The sequence below is a fragment of the Pituophis catenifer genome, unplaced genomic scaffold (genome assembly GCF_029215685.1).
Source record: "Pituophis catenifer annectens isolate HBS135680 unplaced genomic scaffold, rPitCat1.0.hap2 SCAF_8, whole genome shotgun sequence".
Classification (NCBI taxonomy): domain Eukaryota; kingdom Metazoa; phylum Chordata; class Lepidosauria; order Squamata; family Colubridae; genus Pituophis; species Pituophis catenifer.
In genome coordinates, this window is record NW_027256888.1 from 59,876,766 (window position 1) to 59,897,200 (window position 20,435).

General features: G+C 39.4%; 1 protein-coding gene across 1 annotated transcript; it reads left to right on the top strand.

Moving 5' to 3' along the window:
• The first annotated feature begins 1,282 nt into the window (after positions 1-1,282).
• On the top strand, positions 1,283-19,238 carry ETNPPL (ethanolamine-phosphate phospho-lyase). The gene is made up of 13 exons (XM_070949193.1): positions 1,283-1,492; positions 3,677-3,795; positions 4,755-4,914; positions 5,904-5,978; positions 7,296-7,389; positions 7,678-7,794; positions 11,089-11,171; positions 12,541-12,766; positions 13,194-13,348; positions 15,347-15,436; positions 15,885-16,015; positions 17,753-17,820; positions 18,368-19,238. The coding sequence occupies exons 1-13, from the start codon at positions 1,440-1,442 to the stop codon at positions 18,500-18,502; spliced, it is 1,506 nt and encodes a 501-aa protein (XP_070805294.1). The 5' UTR covers positions 1,283-1,439; the 3' UTR covers positions 18,503-19,238.
• The last annotated feature ends 1,197 nt before the right edge of the window (positions 19,239-20,435 follow it).

Genomic DNA, 20,435 nt, shown 5'->3' on the forward strand with positions numbered 1-20,435 from the left:
TCAGGAGAAATAGGTGTGTGTGATTACCACAAATGGAACACAAATAAAAAATAAGTGAGATATGTATGATTATCACAAATGAAGCACAAATGAAAATAAGAGTCAGTCAAACCCAATAGGTCTAATCAAAACAAAATCTGTGGTGATACTATTTTCAGTTTACCGAACAACGTTAAGTCTGCATCGGAATTCCAACTCATTAGCTACAGGTCGGTTATATCTCCTAAAACCTTTAACGTTCCTCTGGTGTCTTAGAAAATAATTTTTTGAAGAATTAAATATGAAGAAGGTGGGAAGAACAGAACGTCTGAATCCTCTCCTTTCTTCCTAGTGAATGCTCCATCAATGTGATTTTTTCCCCTCCTCTCTCTGTTGATTTTGGTCCATTGAAATCAATAGCAGCACCTGGAAAAATTAAAGACTGAAAAAAACCGTAGGAGAATAGAATAGAATAGAATAGAATAGAATAGAATAGAATAGAATAGAATAGAATAGAATAGAATAGAATAGAATAAATTTTTATTGTCACTTTGAATGTACACCAATCAGTATATTCATTAAAAGTGAAATTTTGTTGCATACAATTCTCAAAGGGTCGCCACCTCCAATATACACCATGACAGAATAATAACTAACTTAACTAACTACATGCATACCAGTGGTGGGTTTCAAATTTTTTTACTACCAGTTCTGTGGGTGTGGCTTGGTGGGCGTGGCAGGGGAAGGATACTGCAAAATCTCCATTCCCTCCCGATCAGCTGGGACTTGGGAGGCAGAGAATAGATGGGGGCGGGGCCAGTCAGAATTTTTACTACCGGTTCTCCCAACTACTCAAAATTTCCGCCATCGATTCTCCAGACCTGGTCAGAACCTGCTGAAACCCACCTCTGATGCATACATAGATACATACATAATTATGCATATGCCCACATATATTGTATGACACAGAGAAACAACACAGTCGACTTCGGTGTATAGCTGAACTGAATATTTTAATGCCTGCAATGAAAACCATCTACTACTTCATCGTTACTGGATCGTCTCCTGAAGCCTCAACGGGCTGCCCCTTCGCAGCGTGGCCAATTCGTGCCAGACCGTCGCCGGCAAGCGGCGTTATACTGACGGAGGGATAAATAGCCTAGATGGGCGGAGGGAATCATTCGCTCTGCACGTGACCGCCGAGGCGAAAACAGCCCTCCTTGCGCTGCCCCTTCGCCCGGCTGTGCGCCTGCCCTGCCCTGCCTTGGCCTGGCGTGGCCTGGAGCGAAGGTGGGAGGATCGGGGATGGGCAAGGAAGGTTGACAGCGGACTGTGGAGGCGGAGTCCGGCGCCCAGGCGGCGCGGGATATAAGGAAGATGTCTCTCGCTGGCAGGGCTGGCACCGAGCGAGTCCCCGACGGCTGCGGAGAGCAAGGGAGCTTTCGGAAGCGGCCAGGAGGATGGAGATGTACAGCAAAGCGGAGACCCTCGAACTGCGGAAGAAACACATCGGGTGAGCGGAGAGGGCAAAGGCCAGGAGCTGGGGAGATGGAGCGGGACAAGGGCGCTGGCATTCCCCCCATGCAGACTAGTCGTAGGGGCGCCCCTCTCCGCCCGCCAGTCCGCGGCCGCCCTTTTGTCCGACGGAAAGCCCACGAAAGATGCTCCCCCCCCCATAGAAAGTGACTCCGGCCCGCCCAAAATGGGATTAGGGCTTCCCACTGGACGGTTTAGGGTTGCGAGAGGCGGCCGGCCGAGACCCTTATGAAGGCAGGGAGGGGTTCGGTCCATTCTTGCCAAGTCAAGCCAGGAGTTGAAGGAGAAGCAATTCAAGACAGAGCCAATACTCAAACTCTCAGCTTTCTACTCTACTGATACCCCAGGACCCGTTGGAATAAAGAAGTGCTGGAGCTGAAATGAAAAGATAAGATAAGCAAAGACAAAGATTCTTGGAAATACTGAAAATATTGCAGGCTTCCTTACTGGGAGGCATATTTATGTTATCAAAATGACATCTTTTCTGAGCCTGTTACTTTCAGAAAGTATTTACAATGGAAAATAGAGCTGCCTTGGTTTACAAGCTCCAGTGATTCTTCATTTTATTAGTTTAAAATTTCCCTACAAAACTTGGGTGGAGGTTTCCCTGAGTTCAGCAGGGCTTCTGTTGCAGCTGCGTACATTTGCAAAGAAATCTTATATAAACTAGGCCGATTGCTTATTGCTGATTAATTTTGCATTAAAGGTTGCATTTTAGAAACACTTAATTTTGATTGTTCCTACATTTACTAACTTTCAGTGACATTTACACTTGCAATATACTTACTTTTATTTTGTAAGTCCTATGAATAACAAAAGTACTTTCCTTTTTCATTTAAAGGCATTGAACTATAAAAGTCTATCTTCCACCCTAAAATCATCCTTGCTTTCATAGCTTGGTTTCCAATGATTTCACTTCTGTAAAAATAGTCACATTAACACCTAAAAGACTAGATCAGTATTGATTTCCCTAAAGGATATGTGATAAATATAGTAAGCACACTAAGATGCATGTATCATGAATTGGATTAGATGAGCCAAAGTTAGATGTCAGTGTCAGTGACATATAACCATCGGTTTATATAACCATAGCAAGTATAGTTCTTGCATAACCAGCCTGCTGATGTTATGCAAAACTTAAGTTGCTTGCCAAGACAAAAATTCTGTACAAACAGATAAGGGTTGTTTCATCAGGGTTTTTGCAAAACACTATTGCAAAAAAAAAACAAAAACTATTTTGTCCTTCCTGGTATATAACCTTCCAAACATAAAAGTAGACAGACTTGTAAGTTACTTAGATTGGGTTTTTTCCCCCCTCAATAACAGAACTGTGTTATTGATTTGTCTTTCCTTGCACACAGTTTATCCCCCAAGGTGGAAGGATCCCTTTCATGCATCCCCAGGCACAAATCTAGGACAGGTCAGGCAGGAAGTGGGAGGGGGGTTAGTCTCCTTTTTGTAATGTGTTTAAATGTCTATTGTTTCAAAATGATTTCTTGGTTAAAACTTGATTTAGGTTCTTAGCTTGGAACAGAGGAACCTGCTCACATGGTTTTCAAAATGGATTGTAGGAAAAAAAAGTTCTCAGTTAACATATTACAGTAGAATTGAGATTCTATCTCAGTTCTATAAGGTATAACACTCATTAAGTGTTGTACCTTATGATTCTTGATGAACATATCTTTTCTTTTATGTACACTGAGAGCGTATGCACCAAGACAAATTCCTTGTGTGTCCAATCACACTTGGCCAATAAAGAATTCTATTCTATTCTATTCTATTCTATTCTATTCTATTCTATTCTATTCTATTCTATTCTATTCTATTCTATATTCCAATTCAGACACCAACTCCATTAGTGTATCAACGCTTGCTGCCATTACTAAGTGTCTTGCAGATTAATGACTGAATTGGCTAAACTGAATTGTCATGTTTTGACCTGGCACGGCCTTTCCTCAAATTCCTCACACTCAACAATGAATGTGCATGCATCATAAACTTCAGCTCTGTTTAATGTATCGCCAAGCACATTAATAGGTCTCAGTGCTAAAGGACTACTGAAAGTAAAAAATGCAAAGCATTTTTGTGTTTGTGTACATGTAGGCTTAGCAACGCTGTTGAGCTGATCCAAACTGAAACAATTTGATGTCATCTCTTGCAGGCCATCATGCAAAGTTTTCTTTGCTAAAGATCCCATTAAGATTGTGCGGGCTCATGGACAATACATGTTCGATGAGAATGGAGAAAAATACTTGGATTGCATTAACAATGTAGCACATGGTAAGAATTAAGGATTCTGCTAATGTCCCAACATCAACTACAATCAAATTACCAAATTGATACATTCAGTAGCCATGGCATGAAGCTCACCCATTCTACCAGAAATGTTTCCATTAATAGACAAAGTACATAAATTTTCATCATCCTTCTTGTCAAATTTAGAAAAGAAAGTTTAAGTAAGGGGGGGGAAGGATTTCCTCAAAGGTGTGTGTACAGATGGTCCACCATTTCTAGACCAGGAGTGTCAAATTCGATTTTATTGAGGGCAGCATCAGCATTGTGTTTGACCTTGGGGGGCTGGTGTGTGTGTGTGGCTGGGGTGGTGGTGGCTGGGGGGGGGTGGCCAGCTTGACGTCACTTGTCGAGGCTCCGTTTTTGGCCGTGACGGCCTCCTGCAGCCTCATGTCAGCAAAAACGGAGCCTGAGGAGGGCAGCGCACAGCCTGCCTGAGCTCCATTTTTGCTGGCAGAGGCACCGCAGGCTGGTCCTTTGTTGTTTCCAGGGAGACCCTGTGGGCCAGATCTAAGCATGCCATGGGCCAAATCCAACCCGCAGGGTTTGAGTTTGACATCCCTGTTCTAGACCCACAGGGACAGCAAATAAAATTTGATGTGTTGCAGGATTCAATATGAGTCGATCACCAAGACCAAAGGCTGAGTTTTCCAAGCTTTTGGGGCTTGTGCTGGAACCCATCCTCAGCAAATTTCTCTGTCTCCAGAATGTGTGCATTGGCTGTTCTATGTGTTGTATTTGTATAGTCAGTTAGGGTGTTGAGGGTCAAACATCCTAATTAACAACCAAAAGCCACACAAAATCAGGCAATAATTGCCTTCATTTTGATACGTGTCTACAGCGATGTTGAAGCAAATCATTAAGCCAAGACAGAATTAAGTATACTTACACTGTGTTGCTAGAGAGATCCGTGGACTAAGATATTTCCTATACTTGATCCTTTTTAGTTGGACACAGCCATCCTGATGTAGTCAAGGCTGCAGTGAAACAAATGGAGCTGCTTAATACCAATTCTCGATTCCTGCATGACAATCTGGTCCAGTATGCCAAACGCCTCACAGCTACCCTACCAGAGAAGCTTTCCGTTTGCTACTTTGTGAACTCTGGGTATGTCAGAAGGATTTTTCTGCCAGTTCTCTGGATCATAGGAAGAAAAATCTGTTAAGAAAGAAAAAATATCTTCCTTTCTCCTTCATGTAGTTGAGGGCATATTAGTTTTGAATGACAAATAGTTGCTGCTATTTACCATATTTTTTGGTGTATAAAACGCTCCGGATTATAAAACGCACCCACCTTTTTTGGGGAAGAAAAAAAAATCTGCCTATGCAATTTGTCTCCTTGCAGCAAACAACAAACAGCCTGTTTCAGCATAGCCTGATTAGCACAAGGGGAAAAAAATCTGCCTCCCAGCAATTTGACTCCTTGCAGCAAACAGCGGAGGCCTGTGTGGCAATAGGCAATGGCAATCCCTGCAACCTAAAATAGCTGATGGTCGGGAGGCTGATCCCAGATGCTTGTACTAATCAGGCTCTGCTGACGCTGAAACAGGCTGCTTGCTGTTTGCTGCAAGGAGGTAAATTGCTGGGAGGCAGAAGCCAAAGGTTGGGGGCCAGTGGGTGGGTGGGACTACATTGGGTGTATAAGACACACCCAAATTTTCACCCTCTTAGGGGTGGGGAAAGTGTCTTATACTCTGAAAAATACGGTATTTAACATCAGTCCGCTTTTCTTTATAAATCCTTCTTAAGAAACTCAGTGAAAATCATGTTTGGAAATAATTAAAATTATTTTTTGGCAACTGCCAAAGAGCCTTACACAAAGATTTAGTGAGGTTGTCTATTCTATAGGTATGTGCAAACATGTATGGACAATGTTTTGGTTTTAATGCCCAAAGAGAATTCTGCTATATTATGCAACTTTGATTGCAATTCAGGCAGTTGCCCTGCTTTTATCTGATTGAATCAGATGTAACCTAACCAGCAATATTAATGTTTTAATATTGTGTTTATGCTATAAATACATTTCTGGGTTTTTTTTTCCAATTACTGTGTTTTGGGCGAAAACCCCTGAATTGCTTTTCTAATACTCTTTTACAGCTCTGAAGCAAATGACCTTGCTTTGCGCCTGGCTCGGCAGTATAGTGGTCACTATGATGTGATAACCCTTGACCAGTAAGTGTGCAGAGTGTATAGATGAGGTCAGCTCTTTGCAACATAAAATAATAAATGCTACAACAGCTGATTCTCTGTTGCCTTGAATCACATAAATGCAGGCATAGATTATGATGAATTTTTGTTTTTATAGAAATGCAATTTGAGCTGTATACTGCCTCAGTCATTTATATGAAATGTGGGAAGACAAATTGGTTGATCTGTAATTATTCAGTAGAACAATTTTATTTACTTAGCATTAGAATTTGAACTCATACACTGTCCCATAGTGCTTTATAGCACTCTCTGGCTGGTTTAGAATGTCAGCATTATTTGCTTATTGCCCCCAACAATCTGGGTCCTCATTGTCCTGACATCGGAAGGATGAAAAGCTGAGTCAATCTTGACCCAATCAGGATCAAATTCTAGACTATGGTCAGTATGCCTGCAATCTTGTACTTAACCACTGTTCCACCAGTGGTTTATTTACTTATTATTATACTGATGATAAAGGGGACACAGTGGCTCAGTGGCTAAGCTGTTGAGCTTGTCAATTGAAAGGTCAGCAGTAAAGCGGTTCAAATCCCTAGTGCGATGTAACGGGATGAACTCCCGTTACTTGTCCCAGCTTCTGCCAACCTAGCAGTCTGAAAGCTCATAAAAATGCAAGTAGAAAAATAGAGACCACCTTTGGTGGGAAGGTAACAGTGTTACGTGCGCCACTGGCATTTAGTCATGCCAGCCACATGGCCACGGAGACTTCTTCGGACAGCGCTGGCTCTTCGGCTTTGAAATGGAGATGAGCACCACTCCCTAGAGTCAGGAGCAACTAGCACGCATGTGCGAAGGGAATCTTTACCTTTAACGTACTGATGATAGTCTGCTTTTCCTCTTGGTGCTGAAACAGATGGATAGACAGAGACAGACAGACAGAGTGACTCAGTCCTCAAGTTGGTATTTACTCTTAGCAATCACATAGATTTTCTCCATAGTCTTCAGCCTGGTCTTTCAGGTATTCCAAAAATAACACACAGAGGTCTCCTTTAACGTTATCCTGAGAACCCTGTGAGGAGGAATGAACTGAGACATATTAATGGGCCCAAGGTCCTCTAGTCAACTGCATGTTCATATAGAGCAGAGGTCTTCAAACTTGGCAGCTTTAAGACTTGTGGATTTCAACTCCCAGAATTCCACAAGTCCACAAGTCTTAAAGCTGCCAAGTTTGAAGACCTCTGATATAGAGACTTGGACCTTAGATTGAGTCTTCCCAATCCAAGTCCAAAATCTTAAACATTGTTCCTGTATTTTGAATCACATTGTACTCATATTTTTTTTCAGTGCCTATCATGGTCACTTGACCTCCTTGATTGATATCAGTCCATATAAATTTAATCAGCTGGGAAAGGAGGCCAAAAAGGAATTTATACATGTGGTGAGTATTTATTATATTTCAAGTTCTCCCTACCAACATAGTCTTACTGTCAATTCCTGCACATGCTTACCAGAAGTTGGATCTACTGAGCTAAAATGGGGCAGGCTTCATGCAATCTGTTATTATTTTCATGTAAAAAGTCTTAAAAAGAAAAATCAATACGTACTTTGCATACTCTAATATGCACAGAGAGAAAGATTGCTGGTTTTTAAGTATAGCTTTGCTATGCCTTTTGGAAGGGAACTTCCATTGAAACAAATATTTCAAAGATTTGTCTTGCCTTTTTAGGCACCTTCCCCAGATATTTACAGAGGAAAGTATAGAGAAGACCATGAAGATTCAGCAGGTGCTTATGCTGATGATGTGAGAAATATTATTGAAAAAGCTCAAAAGAATGGCCGTAAGGTACATTAGCTCTTGAAACTTTTTTTTTAAAAAAAGATTTCTCTTACCTCTTCCCCATCCATCAATGTTCGTCCTGATTAAGACCACTTAACTATCTTACATAGTTGAAATGTCTTTCATTTTTTTTAACAGATTCTGGATTTTAAGGTGTTCCCTATCCCCTTTAATTCATATTTGTGAGTTTTACAAGCACTGTTTTAAATGAGGACCGACGTGGGTTGAATAAATCTGGATTTCCCCTCCCTCTCTTTACCTTCTTGATATCTTTTCGTGGCTATGAATAGGAAGTATCCTAGCAAAAGTCTGCTTTCTCTATCTGTGCTGAGGGATCCTCTTTTACAAACTAATGTAATAATAGGTGAAGATGCACAAATCTTCCATCTGTGAATTATAAGCAGTGTTTGAAGGGATATCCTTTATTTGAACCCAAGCATGAATTGGAACGCATACAGTGTGCAACTTGTAGACAAATTAAAATTCCTATTACATCAGCCCATCCCACCCAGTCAGAAGGGAAGGTATGTTACATACCCCATCAGTTAAAGTAAAGTGACAGGTTCTGGGAAGAAGGCCTTTTGTACCATTGCCCCCTCTCCTTCTCCGCCTTGTGGAATATTCTCCCCACGAAGGTGAGGCAGGTCCCCCACTCTCCTGGGCTTCTGAAAAGAAGACAAAACATGACTCTGCAGCCTTGTGTGGGGATCGCAGGGAGCCCACAGATCCTCTGTGTATTTTGCTGTGCCCTCGAGACCCTGCTGTTCCGCCAGGCCGGGCTATCAATGTAATGATTTTAAATTGGGTGTTTTAAATTTCCGTACTACAAGAAGATTATGCTAAAAGCCCAATAATTTCACCACATGTCTTCTTTCAGATAATACTGAATTCAGAAAATCAGTATGGTTCAGTGGTTGGTTGCTACCGGTTCGCCCCAGATCGGGCGAACCGATAGTGGCAGCGGGAGGCTCTGCCCACTCGCCTAGACGCTTTGTGCATGCAGTAGCGCCCATGCACCCATGAGCAAACTGGTAGCGACAGGTTTTGAAACCAGCTCCTGGTTTGGTTCCATGGATGCCCCAGAAATATGTTTTACACTCCAGTTTACTTCTGATCTTAGAAAAGGGCTTCCAATAAGTCATTATCTATCTCACTGAGTTTCCAGCAAGTTACATAATTATACATTAACTAAAGGGAAACTTAATAGTATATAATAAAGCTGCCTTCCCTAACCTAGCACTTGCTAAAATTGTTAGATTACCACTCTTGGGATTCTCAATCATAATTAAAACTCTTTAGTATTTTGGCTGAAAAAAGGTGAAATAGAATTTAGAATTAGAAACCACAAAACTTTATCCACCAAACTCAACCAAAATAAATACAAAAGGATAAAAGGATAACAAAACACAATATAGTGTGATTGGGTTTAAAATAAAACACTCTGGTTAACTAAAAGTCCAAGTAAGAAAGGCTGAATACCAGAGCAAAAGTTGCTATTTAAAACCAGCAATTACAACTATTTTAAAGTGATTTTAAAAAAGGAATTTCAGAAGAATAGACTTTGTCTATTAGCAGGTAATTAATTACGGTACAAAAATCACCATCACAAAGGATCAACAAAAGTGAAATTGCAACCATCAGCTGATCAGTGAGTTTTAGACTTCACATGAAGTTGATGACAGTGCTGATTAAATTTCATTTTAGTTACTAATAATTATTGATATATATTTTTTTGTGAGGATCCAATAAGTAGTATATTCACAATGTTTAACTAAAAAGTAAAACAGGAAAACAAGCTGAAAATTAAACCAGCTAATAATTTAAAGTTAGCTAAATGTATAGAATTAAGAATATGCACTGCTTCAAATTTATTTGGTAAGAAGCACTTTGGAACATACTGTATTACAAATCTAACACTTATCTGCAATCATGTGATTAAGGATTGCCTTAATAATTCACAAGGAGGTACTACATTTCTGTACCTAATTCTTCCCAAACAGATCTGAAGCACTGCCCAGTTCTAACAAAAACAAACTATAAATAGTCCTAATAATACAGTTTCCAGGGATGCTTAAAGTCCTAAAAAGTGCTGCATCATTTTTTTAACTTATTTTCTCCCAACTACCTTAAAGTCCAGAAATCTATCAGTCTTTAATTCCTTAACCAGTTTTTTTTTTTAAAAAAAAAAAATCTAACAGGTAGTTTCTATTTTCTTCCCTTTGTCTGTTTCTCTCCCTTTTAAAAAAACAAAATCTAACAGGTAGTTTCTATTTTCTTCCCTTTGTCTGTTTCTCTCCCTTTTCATATATATCTTTATAGGTTTTGGTGCCGTAGACCTGTGATAACGTTTTACAGACAATGGGGAATCTTCTACTGCCTGGCTGTAGTGTACCTCTTCAAGTCTATGTGCGCTTCTTTACACGTTACCGCATGAGCTTCTTTCCAGGAAGACCCTCCTGCCCAGCTACCATGGAACCTACAGATTCTCAGGGAGGGTTGCGCACAGTGTGGGAGGCAGTCAGTTAAATAGCAAACGTGCGCTGCAGGCAGTTTTGGGGGACAGCAGTGACTTAATGCTGAGGGCAAAAAAACAGAGAGAAAAAACGTAAGCTTCATGTTCTGGTCTACCAAAGTGCTGATACTGACTCTTGATTTGACATAATGTCTTTGTGTTTGTTTGCGTTGTTTTTATTCCCAACGACTGAAATTACTTTATCTGTAGGCTTCTTTTTGTCCAGTGGTTCTTTTTTGTGAACTTTCTCTTTAAGTCTTTTCTAAAGCAGGGATGTCCAAAATTTCACCCTGTGGAACATTTAACCCTGGGCAATATGTTTAGGTACCTTAGCTGAGAAAAAGAAGATGCAACTGGCTATCCCAGTGTGCCATATATGATAAAAGAATGTGCCAAATATTCTTTTGATTTTGGGGATTTGGAATCATGAATGATTAATCAAAATATGGAACCTCATCATTTATTAGATAATCTGGAAGTAAAATCTCTCTGGGTATTCCATCTAAAGTAGATACTTAAATATGTTGGTACACTTTGAAGATCAGTCCAACACTTTCTCAATAAATGTTTTGTGGTAATTTAATAATTCAATTGGATGCCTGACCTGGCATTGAAAAATTGGGCATCCCTTACTCATAGTTATGCATACAATTGCCCAAATTCTTTGTTCATTTACTTTCCTTGTTTTGATAGTCTACATTTAATTGTTGGGTCATTTGCAAAAGACTAGATTGAGGACCATTCTTTCTTCTGTAACACCTTCTTCTGCAACATCTTCTCTGACTTAGATTGCTGCCTTTATTGCTGAATCCATGCAGAGTTGTGGAGGCCAAATAATTCCACCTGCAGGCTATTTCCAGGAAGTGGCGCAGTATGTATAGTGCGTGGAATGGCTTAATTGTAGCAGGACAATTAGCAGGAGTTCTCCAATCTACTATCGTGCCTTCCTACAATTTTCAATATAGCAATATAACCAGCATCTAAGAGTCCCAATATATATGGAGGGCACCAGATTGGTGAATAGTAATTTAATGCCCCATTCTACTGTGTTTCCCCAAAAATACAACCTACTCAGAGAGTAAGACCTAGCTCGATTTTTACATGTGCGCCCAATATAAGCCCTACCCCCAAAGTAAGCCCTAGTTAAGACCCCGCCCACTCCAGGGTGCACAGGTAAAAATTAAGATAGGGTGGGGTTGGGGGTGGATCTGCCCTACTACTTACCTTCAGATAGTTGCAACCAGGTCTTGCACACCTCGGCCCATTTCTTTTGCAGGTAAGTCTTTCCTGAACGCCTCTCTAGCCAATAACAGAACTCCAGAGCACTGTTATTGGCTGCAGAGGCCTTCAGGAAAGCCTTGCTGGCCTTGCCAGATGAAGAAGTTCCTGAAGGCTCTGATAGTGAAAAAGATGCCAGGGGTGACGCGTGCAAGTGAGGTGAGTCAGTGGATGACATTCCCCCCCTCCCGAAAATAAGACCTGGTGTCTTTTTTTGGTGGCAAAAAATATAAGACAGTGTCTTATTTTGGGGGAAACACGGTACCTATTAAGAAATAGTGGCTTGTGGCTGTAATTTTTGTTCCCTGAAGTAGCACATAACTTGTAACAAGATTTTGGCAAGTAATTCAGCCCAATAGCAATGATGGTAATTTTTTTCCCCACTGTAATATCTTAGTATGCACTGTTCCCAGTTCCCAGTAATGTATACATTTAGGGAAACAGTGTTTGAGAAGAGTTATCGTGCCACTGAATATTTCCCTTGTTTTATTTTTAGCTTGTATATAGCAAACTAATAATTTGAAATGAATATTGTAATAAACATGTAGAGAGTGAAATAATGCAAAGAGTGGTTTGGAAAAGCATTCAGACTTGGCACCCCTATGGATATATTGAGGGAATAATTTTATGAACTATATACCTGATGATTTTTCTGATCAAAGGTAGCAATTTCAAATTTTTCATTTGATTTGGCCTAAGAACCAGTATGTTGGGCCCCGGGCAATGTTTCAAGTCCACTTAGTTCCTTTCAGGCCCCGATGAATCACTCTAATAAAGAGTGCAGCATGTATTTTATAACAATAGCACTATTTGTAATTCTCAGATCTCAAAGGAGATTTTTAGGAGCTCTGTTTAAAGTTCATATAATTAATCATTTTATCATGTGGGGGAAGGTTACAAATCAATGGTCAGAAATTATCTAAGGTCATAATGAGACATCTGAACTTTTTTCCCCCCCTCAGATTTGTCCACAAAGCAGGAGGAGTTTTCATAGCAGATGAAGTCCAAGTTGGATTTGGTCGGGTTGGGAAGAATTTCTGGGCATTCCAGCTACAAGGTGAAGACTTTGTGCCTGACATTGTCACCATGGGGAAGCCCATTGGCAATGGCCACCCAATGTCTTGTGTTGTTACAACAAGAGAAATTGCAGAAACCTTTGGTGCCTCGGGGTTAGAATACTTCAATACTGTGAGTATCACTTTTAGTGTTATAATCAGACAGTTAAATCATAAATTCTGATCATCAGAATACAAATCAAGTTTGTAGTGATATACAGTCTCCCAAAATGGAAACTATGGTACTTACGCTATTAAAATATAAATCAGCCAGCCTAACTTAAAAGGAAGTGGAATATTTAATAAGGCAATTGAGAAGAGGTTATTTGTGTACCTACTCAGTCTGTTACTGAGATGCTGAAGGTTAGCTTTCTACTGTTTCATTCTTATCATCTCTAAATTGGACCACACAATCTTTCAAATAGAGAATTTTGCCAAAAACTCATCTCTTCTTGCAGCCGTTCAAATAGAGAGTTGCCCTCGGCGAAATAAGGTCACATTTAGGGGGAAAGAGATACTTGAAATTGCTGTCCTACATTCTCAACTATTCTTGCTTTCAGTTTGGTGGCAACCCAGTATCTTGTGCAATTGGTTTGGCTGTCTTGGATATAATAGAACAGGAAGATCTACAAGGTAATGCCACACACGTTGGAAACTACCTCTTTGGACTACTCAAGGAACAACAGAAAAAACACTCATTGGTGGGAGATGTCAGGTAAGGTAAAAAGTACTTTTAGGTTATTACCATCAAAAAAAGAGCCGAGGTGGCGCAGTGATTAGAGTGCAGTACTGCAGCTACTTCAGCTGACTGCTAGTTCAGCAGATCAGCGGATCAAATCTCACCGGCTCAAGGTTGACTCAGCCTTCCATCCTTACGAGGTGGGTAAAATGAGGACCCAGATTGTTGGGGGCAATATGCTATTTAGTATACTGTCTTTGGTTTAAGCCGCCCAGAGTCCTCGGAAAGTGGGCGGCATAGAATATGACTAATAAATAAATAATAAATAAATCATCCAGATTAGAATAAACCTGTGCATTGGTCAAATAAACATTACTGTTACATACTGCCCTCAGATCTCTAGGCTTCACCAAAGTAATGCAAGACTAAAAAACTCCTTTGGAAGACTCTGAAGAAAAGATAGTTCAAGATGCAGCTGCCGACCTATTTACTGGTTATAGTGAAGATAAAGATATCTAGCCTATGCTGAAAGAATTTTACAGTTTCTAGATATAGTTTAGAATGATGATGCTTACCTTCTAAAGGTCAACATAGATTAGAAAGCGTGTTTCTGAAGAAGTAACTGTTACCAGTTACCAGTTGGAACTTTTACTTTCTAAGAGAAACAAGGAAAACTTTTTCAAGTTAACATTTTTATTGAGTTATAAAGTTATATAAAATACAAAATACAAAGTAAATAGGAAAGCAGTGGGGAGGGAAAGGGGAAGGAGAAGTGAGGAAAGATAAGAAAGAGAGAAAAGGAAGTGTTGACTTCCGACTCTGTTACAGTAAAACAAGGTAGTAACATCAAATCACAACCTTTTGCTTTTTCCTGATAGTATACACAAGTCATTTCTATAAAATCTAATCAGTAAATCCCAAAGTCAAAAGTTTCATTCTTCTCTACATCAAGCACAAAGTTCAGAAGTGGTTTCCATATGGAAGCACAAGTACTTCAGAGGTGGGTTTCAGCCAGTGGTGAAATCCAAATTTTTTAATTACCGGTTCTGTGGGCGTGTCTTGGCTGTGGTGTGGCTTGGTGGGTGGGCATCGCAGGAGAAGGATATTGCAAAATGTCCATTCCCCCCCCACTCTGGGGCCAGCCAGAGGTGGTATTTGCCAGTTCTCCGAACTACTCAAAATTTCCATTCAGAACCTGAGCTGGATTTCACCCCTGGTTTCAGCAGGTTCTAACCAGTTCTGGAGAACTGGTAGCGGAAATTTTGAGTAGTTCGGAGAACTGGTAAATACCACCTCTGACCGGCCCCGCTCTGATCTATTTTCTGCCTCCCGAGTCCCAGCTGAGTCCCCTGGAGTGGGGTGGAAATGGAGATTTTACAGTATCTTTCCCCTGCCACATCCACCAAGCCACACCCACAGAACCGGTAGTAAAAAATTTTGAAACCCACCACTGAAGTACTTGTGTTCTTTTCTTTAATCAAAGTGGTCAGTTTTGCCATTTCAGCCAACTTCATTGTGCATACAATAGTCTTACAATAGAAAAACCTTTTCAAGGATGGCCACCCACTGCAAATTTTCTTCCTGTTGATTAAGGCTAGTGTATACTTAGTTAATGTTTGATCACTCTCCAGATGTTACATTCTTAGAGATAAGCTGTTCTGGCATTCTTTCCTGTTTTGCCACATCTCTGCTGCATGCAGAGAAAGAATAGCCCTGCCTCTGCTCCAAATTCAAAGGAAAGCAGAGATGTCCACTTGAAGGAAAGGGTCAGAAAAGTTAAGATGCTCTGTGCAGTACATGTGAAAAAGAGGCAGGGGTTCAGTTGCATGGTGGTGATTGCCATCTTGACTTTTTTTGACCCCTAACCCCATGGACACCTTTGTAGAAAAGTCTGCCTAGCACTCCGCAGTTTTGCCTGCACAAGCATATACACAGACAGATATAAACACACCCAGCTATCATGAAGTGACCTATTGTTTAATAGTGAAATGTGATTTTTGTGATTTTGTTACATGTCCTTCTTTATGTTTTTAGAGGTGCTGGCTTATTTATTGGTGTGGACCTTGTGAAAGATCAAATAAGGAGAACACCAGCTACTGCTGAAGCCCAGCATATCATTTACAAGTAAATATCTTATCAAAATGTAATGTTAAACTGAAGTAAATAAATTCATATCCAGCAGGTGCTCATTTTTACCTATTTACTTATCTTTGCCAAGAAATTAGCCCCACCAAAATATAGAGTGCATTACCTACCTTAGGCAATTGAGGCACCATGGAAGGGAAATTGCTGAATATATTATTGCTGTAAGATGTCTTCTTATCCTTAAGATCCTGTGACTTCCTGAAAATTCCTGAAAGTCCCATGAATTCCCCTCCTATTATGCTTCCAGTAGTATGTATGTATGAATGTACAGCATGTATGTATGTATGTATGTATTCTCAAACTGCCACCACCAAATTGTTACTAAATTCACCCAGATTAAAAGTAGTTTTAAAGTAATTTCTTAAAATTAAATATCACATAGTTTTCTTAGTGTTCAAGAGTAACTTTTTTGCTTCTATCTAATTAGGCTGAAAGAAAGGAAGATCCTTCTGAGTGCAGACGGGCCTTACAGAAATGTCTTGAAGTTTAAGCCACCCATGTGCTTCAGCATGGAAGATGCAAAGTTTGTAGTTGATCAAATTGACGAGCTCCTTACAGGTAAAGTATTTTGGTAGAATACTGACTTTGTCTAGATTTATTTTAAAAGCCACACTCTAATAATACGCCACTTTTTATCAGGTCTGCCTGATTCTCCAGTTGCGTCCCTTTCTGGATCGGGACTCCTTATACACGGTCACTCATGCCCTCATCACTTCTCGCCTGGACTACTGTAATGCTCTCTACATGAGGCTCCCCTTGAAGAGCACCCGGAGGCTTCAACTGGTCCAGAATGCAGCCGCGCGGGTGGTTATGGGAGCGTCATGGCGCTCCCATGTAACACCTCTCCTGCGCGAGCTGCACTGGCTTCCGGTGGTCTTCTGGGTGCGCTTCAAGGTATTGGTTACCACCTTTAGAGCGCTCCATGGCTTAGGACCTGGGTATTTACGAGAGCCTTCTGCCACCGATAGCCTCCCACCAGCCAGTACGGTCCCACAGAGGCGGTCAAACAGTGTTGGCTGGCGGCCCCCAGGGGGAGAGCCTTCTCTGTGGGGGCACCTGCCCTTTGGAACAAAATCCCCCCAGAGATATGGAGGATTCCGGATGTACGCACTTTCCGCCGCGCCCTCAAGACTTTTTTATTCCAACAAGCTGGGCTGGCCTAACTCTTTTAATTGCTAATTTTAATTCGTTTTTAAAAAAGGGGGTGTTTTAATGCGTAAGGGCCAAATTCATTTAATATGTTTTAAATTGTTTTTTAAATTTTATATATTGTTATGTGTTTTATTTGGCTGTTCACTGTCCTGAGTCCTTCGGGAGAAGGGCGGTATATAAATCTAATAAATAATAAACAAACAAACAAACAAACAAACTGTATAATAGGAAGAGATTGGTACGTAATCATTGACCCACAGGAGAAGGAGTGGAGTTGGATACAGACAGTGGCCATAGCTTTGCTCAGTGTAAATAGGAAATCCATAGCTTTTTATCAATGGTTAGATAAGAGAAACAGGAGTTAGAACTTCTAAAATTACAAGAGAAAGAATAATTTTATTATTAGGGTTGATTACTGTAACTTATTAATTTTGATTAGTATTAACAATATGTATTAATGTTATGAGGGACAAACACTGTTATTATGAGATTACTATTAGAGAATATTACTCAAAAGAATTGTAACCAGACAACACACAGTCTATATGGATTTTGAACATGTTCTTTCTATTTATATTAATAAAAAAGGGGGAGAACCTGGCTAGTCCAAATTAGGGGAAAAATAAGACTTGCTCCTTAAAACAAACATATAAATAATTTCATAACCATCTGCATGATCATGATAGATAGGGTCTTAGATTGTATTTAGTCTAGTTGTATTTTGTTAATAAACAGTACTAAATAGCTTTCAGCTCTCAGGTAAGCTCTTTATGTAATTTAGATAACTGTTGTTGAAATGTATTCTTTGAACTGAATCCAAAGAGGAATAAAACAACTTTATTTCTTTACAACTTTGATAAGCTAGGAAGTAGTATTGGTTATGGACTACAAACTCCAATAATTTAATACATTTAATAAATAATTTGAAAAAAGAGCAAATTTAAAGAAGGATTGCATGGATTTGATTTGTCCAGCCTGCTGCTTCCAGATACATTGGACTTCAAGTTTAGAATCCTTATACTAAGTGGAAGTGAATTAGGTGATCTTCAAGATTCATGTGTGGAATTGTGTGATAAATTACTTATATTTCTTTACACTCAAAAGAGGTTATTCATAATGAAATAAATTTATTTTGTGTTCTAGATTTAGAAGAAGCCACTCAAATCAGGGCTAAAAACAATCTACCTACAAATACTCAGTCTAAAAGAAAAGTAAGTTTGGAAAAAGCAAATTTTGTACTATTACCTTGCTTTCTTTTCTACATAATTACAGTAATACATGTACAGTCACTAATAATGCATCAAATATTTCCAGTCTGTGTCACTTTCTGTTTTATATTTTCATTAGTCATTCCAACACATTAGTTCACAAATAAAAATCTACAAAAATATCTTGAAATACTGGATATGTTTTCTTGCTTTCTTTTCTCTTCTCAAAAACTCCCATTTTATAAATATATTTTCTATATAAAATGCATTCTGATATATGTTTGTGTGTGTATGTGTGTCTATAGATGCATACATGCTGTACACATATACACATATAAGAACTATTCTGCCAAATGTGAAGAGATACAAACTCTGAATATCAATATTTTGATCAGCTCATTCATCCAATCAATCAGGCCAAATTGCATTCCTCTCTTGGAACTACATGAGTAAAAAGCAGGAGTGAGAAATAGTTCTGGCTGTTCTGAATAGATCAAATATTTGTTGAAGTCAATATCTGCTTGTTTCTCAATTTACTCATTTCTTTCAGTTGCCTCTTTGTGGGAGTTCCCAGTTAGAATCCAACAATGAAAACATCAGTCCAATTAATGGAAACATCTGCAGACATGAAAATGGGTTTTCTGGTGAAAGCCATGCAATGCCTTGTAAAAGAATTAGGACATGAAACGGAAGGATTTCCTGTGCAGCTGATGGTGTTTAAAGAAAAATGGCTTCAGACTACTATTTCTTATAATTCATTATATGTGATAGAGAAATACCCATTTTTACCTTTGGCCAACATTTGGAGCATCCGGTTTTGCAATACTATTTTATTAGACAAAATTAGTATTGCCTTCTTTGCTTGAGATGCCACGGATATATTTTGACTCACCGTTTGACATTTCAGTGAGCAAATTTAAATATTAATGATGCGTCACATTTTAATGATGAACGTATAGTCCTATGCCTTACAAACATATAACTTGCACATCTCAAAAGTAGTCAAACAAAAGGACACATAGAAGAATCTGTGAGTGAGTGAGGTGGATACATTTTTAAGACTTATGAAATTAAGTCCCACCAAAAAGCCTTCTTCTGATTTGTGAATCAGATGATAGGTTTTGTTGTGTTTGTATTTGTGTATATATGAAAGAGAAAATAAATTGTGATTCCTTATGTATACAGTATGGAAAATAACATGGCTTATACTCAATGTTGGATTTGTATTAGTATAATGTAGCATGATAACCTCATTAAACTTGACTAAACATTTAGATGTACTATGACATTTATTGTATTCATTTTAGCAGATGTTTGTCAGTTGTTTCTTTAATGTTATCAGTATTCTTTATCGCTCTAATTGATCATTAGGTAGTTTTTTATTTGTTTATTTCAAAGAATAAAATTATCTAACCATGGAATCCTTGTGTATTTAAATGAATAATTTGCCATCAATGTGTAATAATTACTTGGTCATGTTACTTTCTTTTTTGGGTTGATCTTTACTCCCATCTCAAACTAGCATAGCTATAAATTAACATGGCTAATGCCTATGGACATCAGCTGCTTGGAATGGATGAATTATTATTTGAAGTTCAAACCCATATTGCTGTGAATTTTAAATATTCAAGGTAGAGCAACTACCTCAATTTGCATTCATAGCCCAAAATAGGAGGAGCAAAGTTTATATTTAACATGTTTATGAAATTATTTGTGTTCCCTTTTTTTCTGAAAAAGGAAGTGAGCTCTTTTATATTTCCTTCTGTTGTTGTTAGTTACAAAGTCATGTCCAACCCATAGCAACCCCATGGACAACATTCCTTCAGGCCTTCCTGTCCTCTACCATCCTCTGGAGTCCATTTAAGCTCATACTTACTGTTTCAGTGACTCCATCCAGCCACGTCATTCTCTTATCGTCCCCTTCTTTTGCCCTCAATCTTTCCCAGCATTAGGCTCTTCTCCAGTGAGTCCTTCCTTCTCATTAGGTGGCCAAAGTAAAAATTTGAGTTTCATCTTCAGGATCTGGCCTTCTAAAGAGCAGTCAGGGTTGATCTCCTCTAGGACTGACCGGTTTGATCACCTTGCAGTCCAAGGAACTTACAGGAGTCTTCTCCAGCACTATAGTGCAAAGGCCTCAATTCTTTGGCGCTCAGTCTTTCTTATGGTCCAACTTTCACAGCCATACATTGCAACTGGGAAAACCATAGCCTTGACTATACACACTTTTGTTGGCAGGGTGATGTCTCTGCTTTTTAGAATGCTGTCTAGATTTGCCATAGCTTTCCTCCCCAGAAGCAAGCGTCTTTTAATTTCTTGGCTGCAGTCCCATCTGTGGTGAACTCGGAGCCCAGGAAAATAAAATCTGTCACTACTGACTTTCCTTCTGACTTTATTTCTAATCTATTTTAGTCATTCTGCCTCTGTTGTGACCTAGGCTTACTGAGTCATTAAAACACATGAGTAGTCCCAAAAACCTTATTGCAACAGCTGTGAATTACTTTCATTCACAGCTGTGTCCCAATTAGTTTCAAAAAGTCCTTCAGGAGAAGTCCTTCGGGATAATCACCAACCTTTATCTCCTTTGACACACTGCCAAGACCTACTTGGCAAAGACACAC

Excerpts from the sequence above, each read along its gene's own strand:
- ETNPPL (XM_070949193.1), top strand. The coding sequence starts at position 1,440 with ATGGAGATGTACAGCAAAGCGGAGACCCTCGAACTGCGGAAGAAACAC. Across the intron at positions 7,390-7,677 it reads AAAAGGAATTTATACATGTG|GCACCTTCCCCAGATATTTA; the intron begins GTGAGTATTTAT and ends TTGCCTTTTTAG. Across the intron at positions 17,821-18,367 it reads ATACTCAGTCTAAAAGAAAA|TTGCCTCTTTGTGGGAGTTC; the intron begins GTAAGTTTGGAA and ends CATTTCTTTCAG.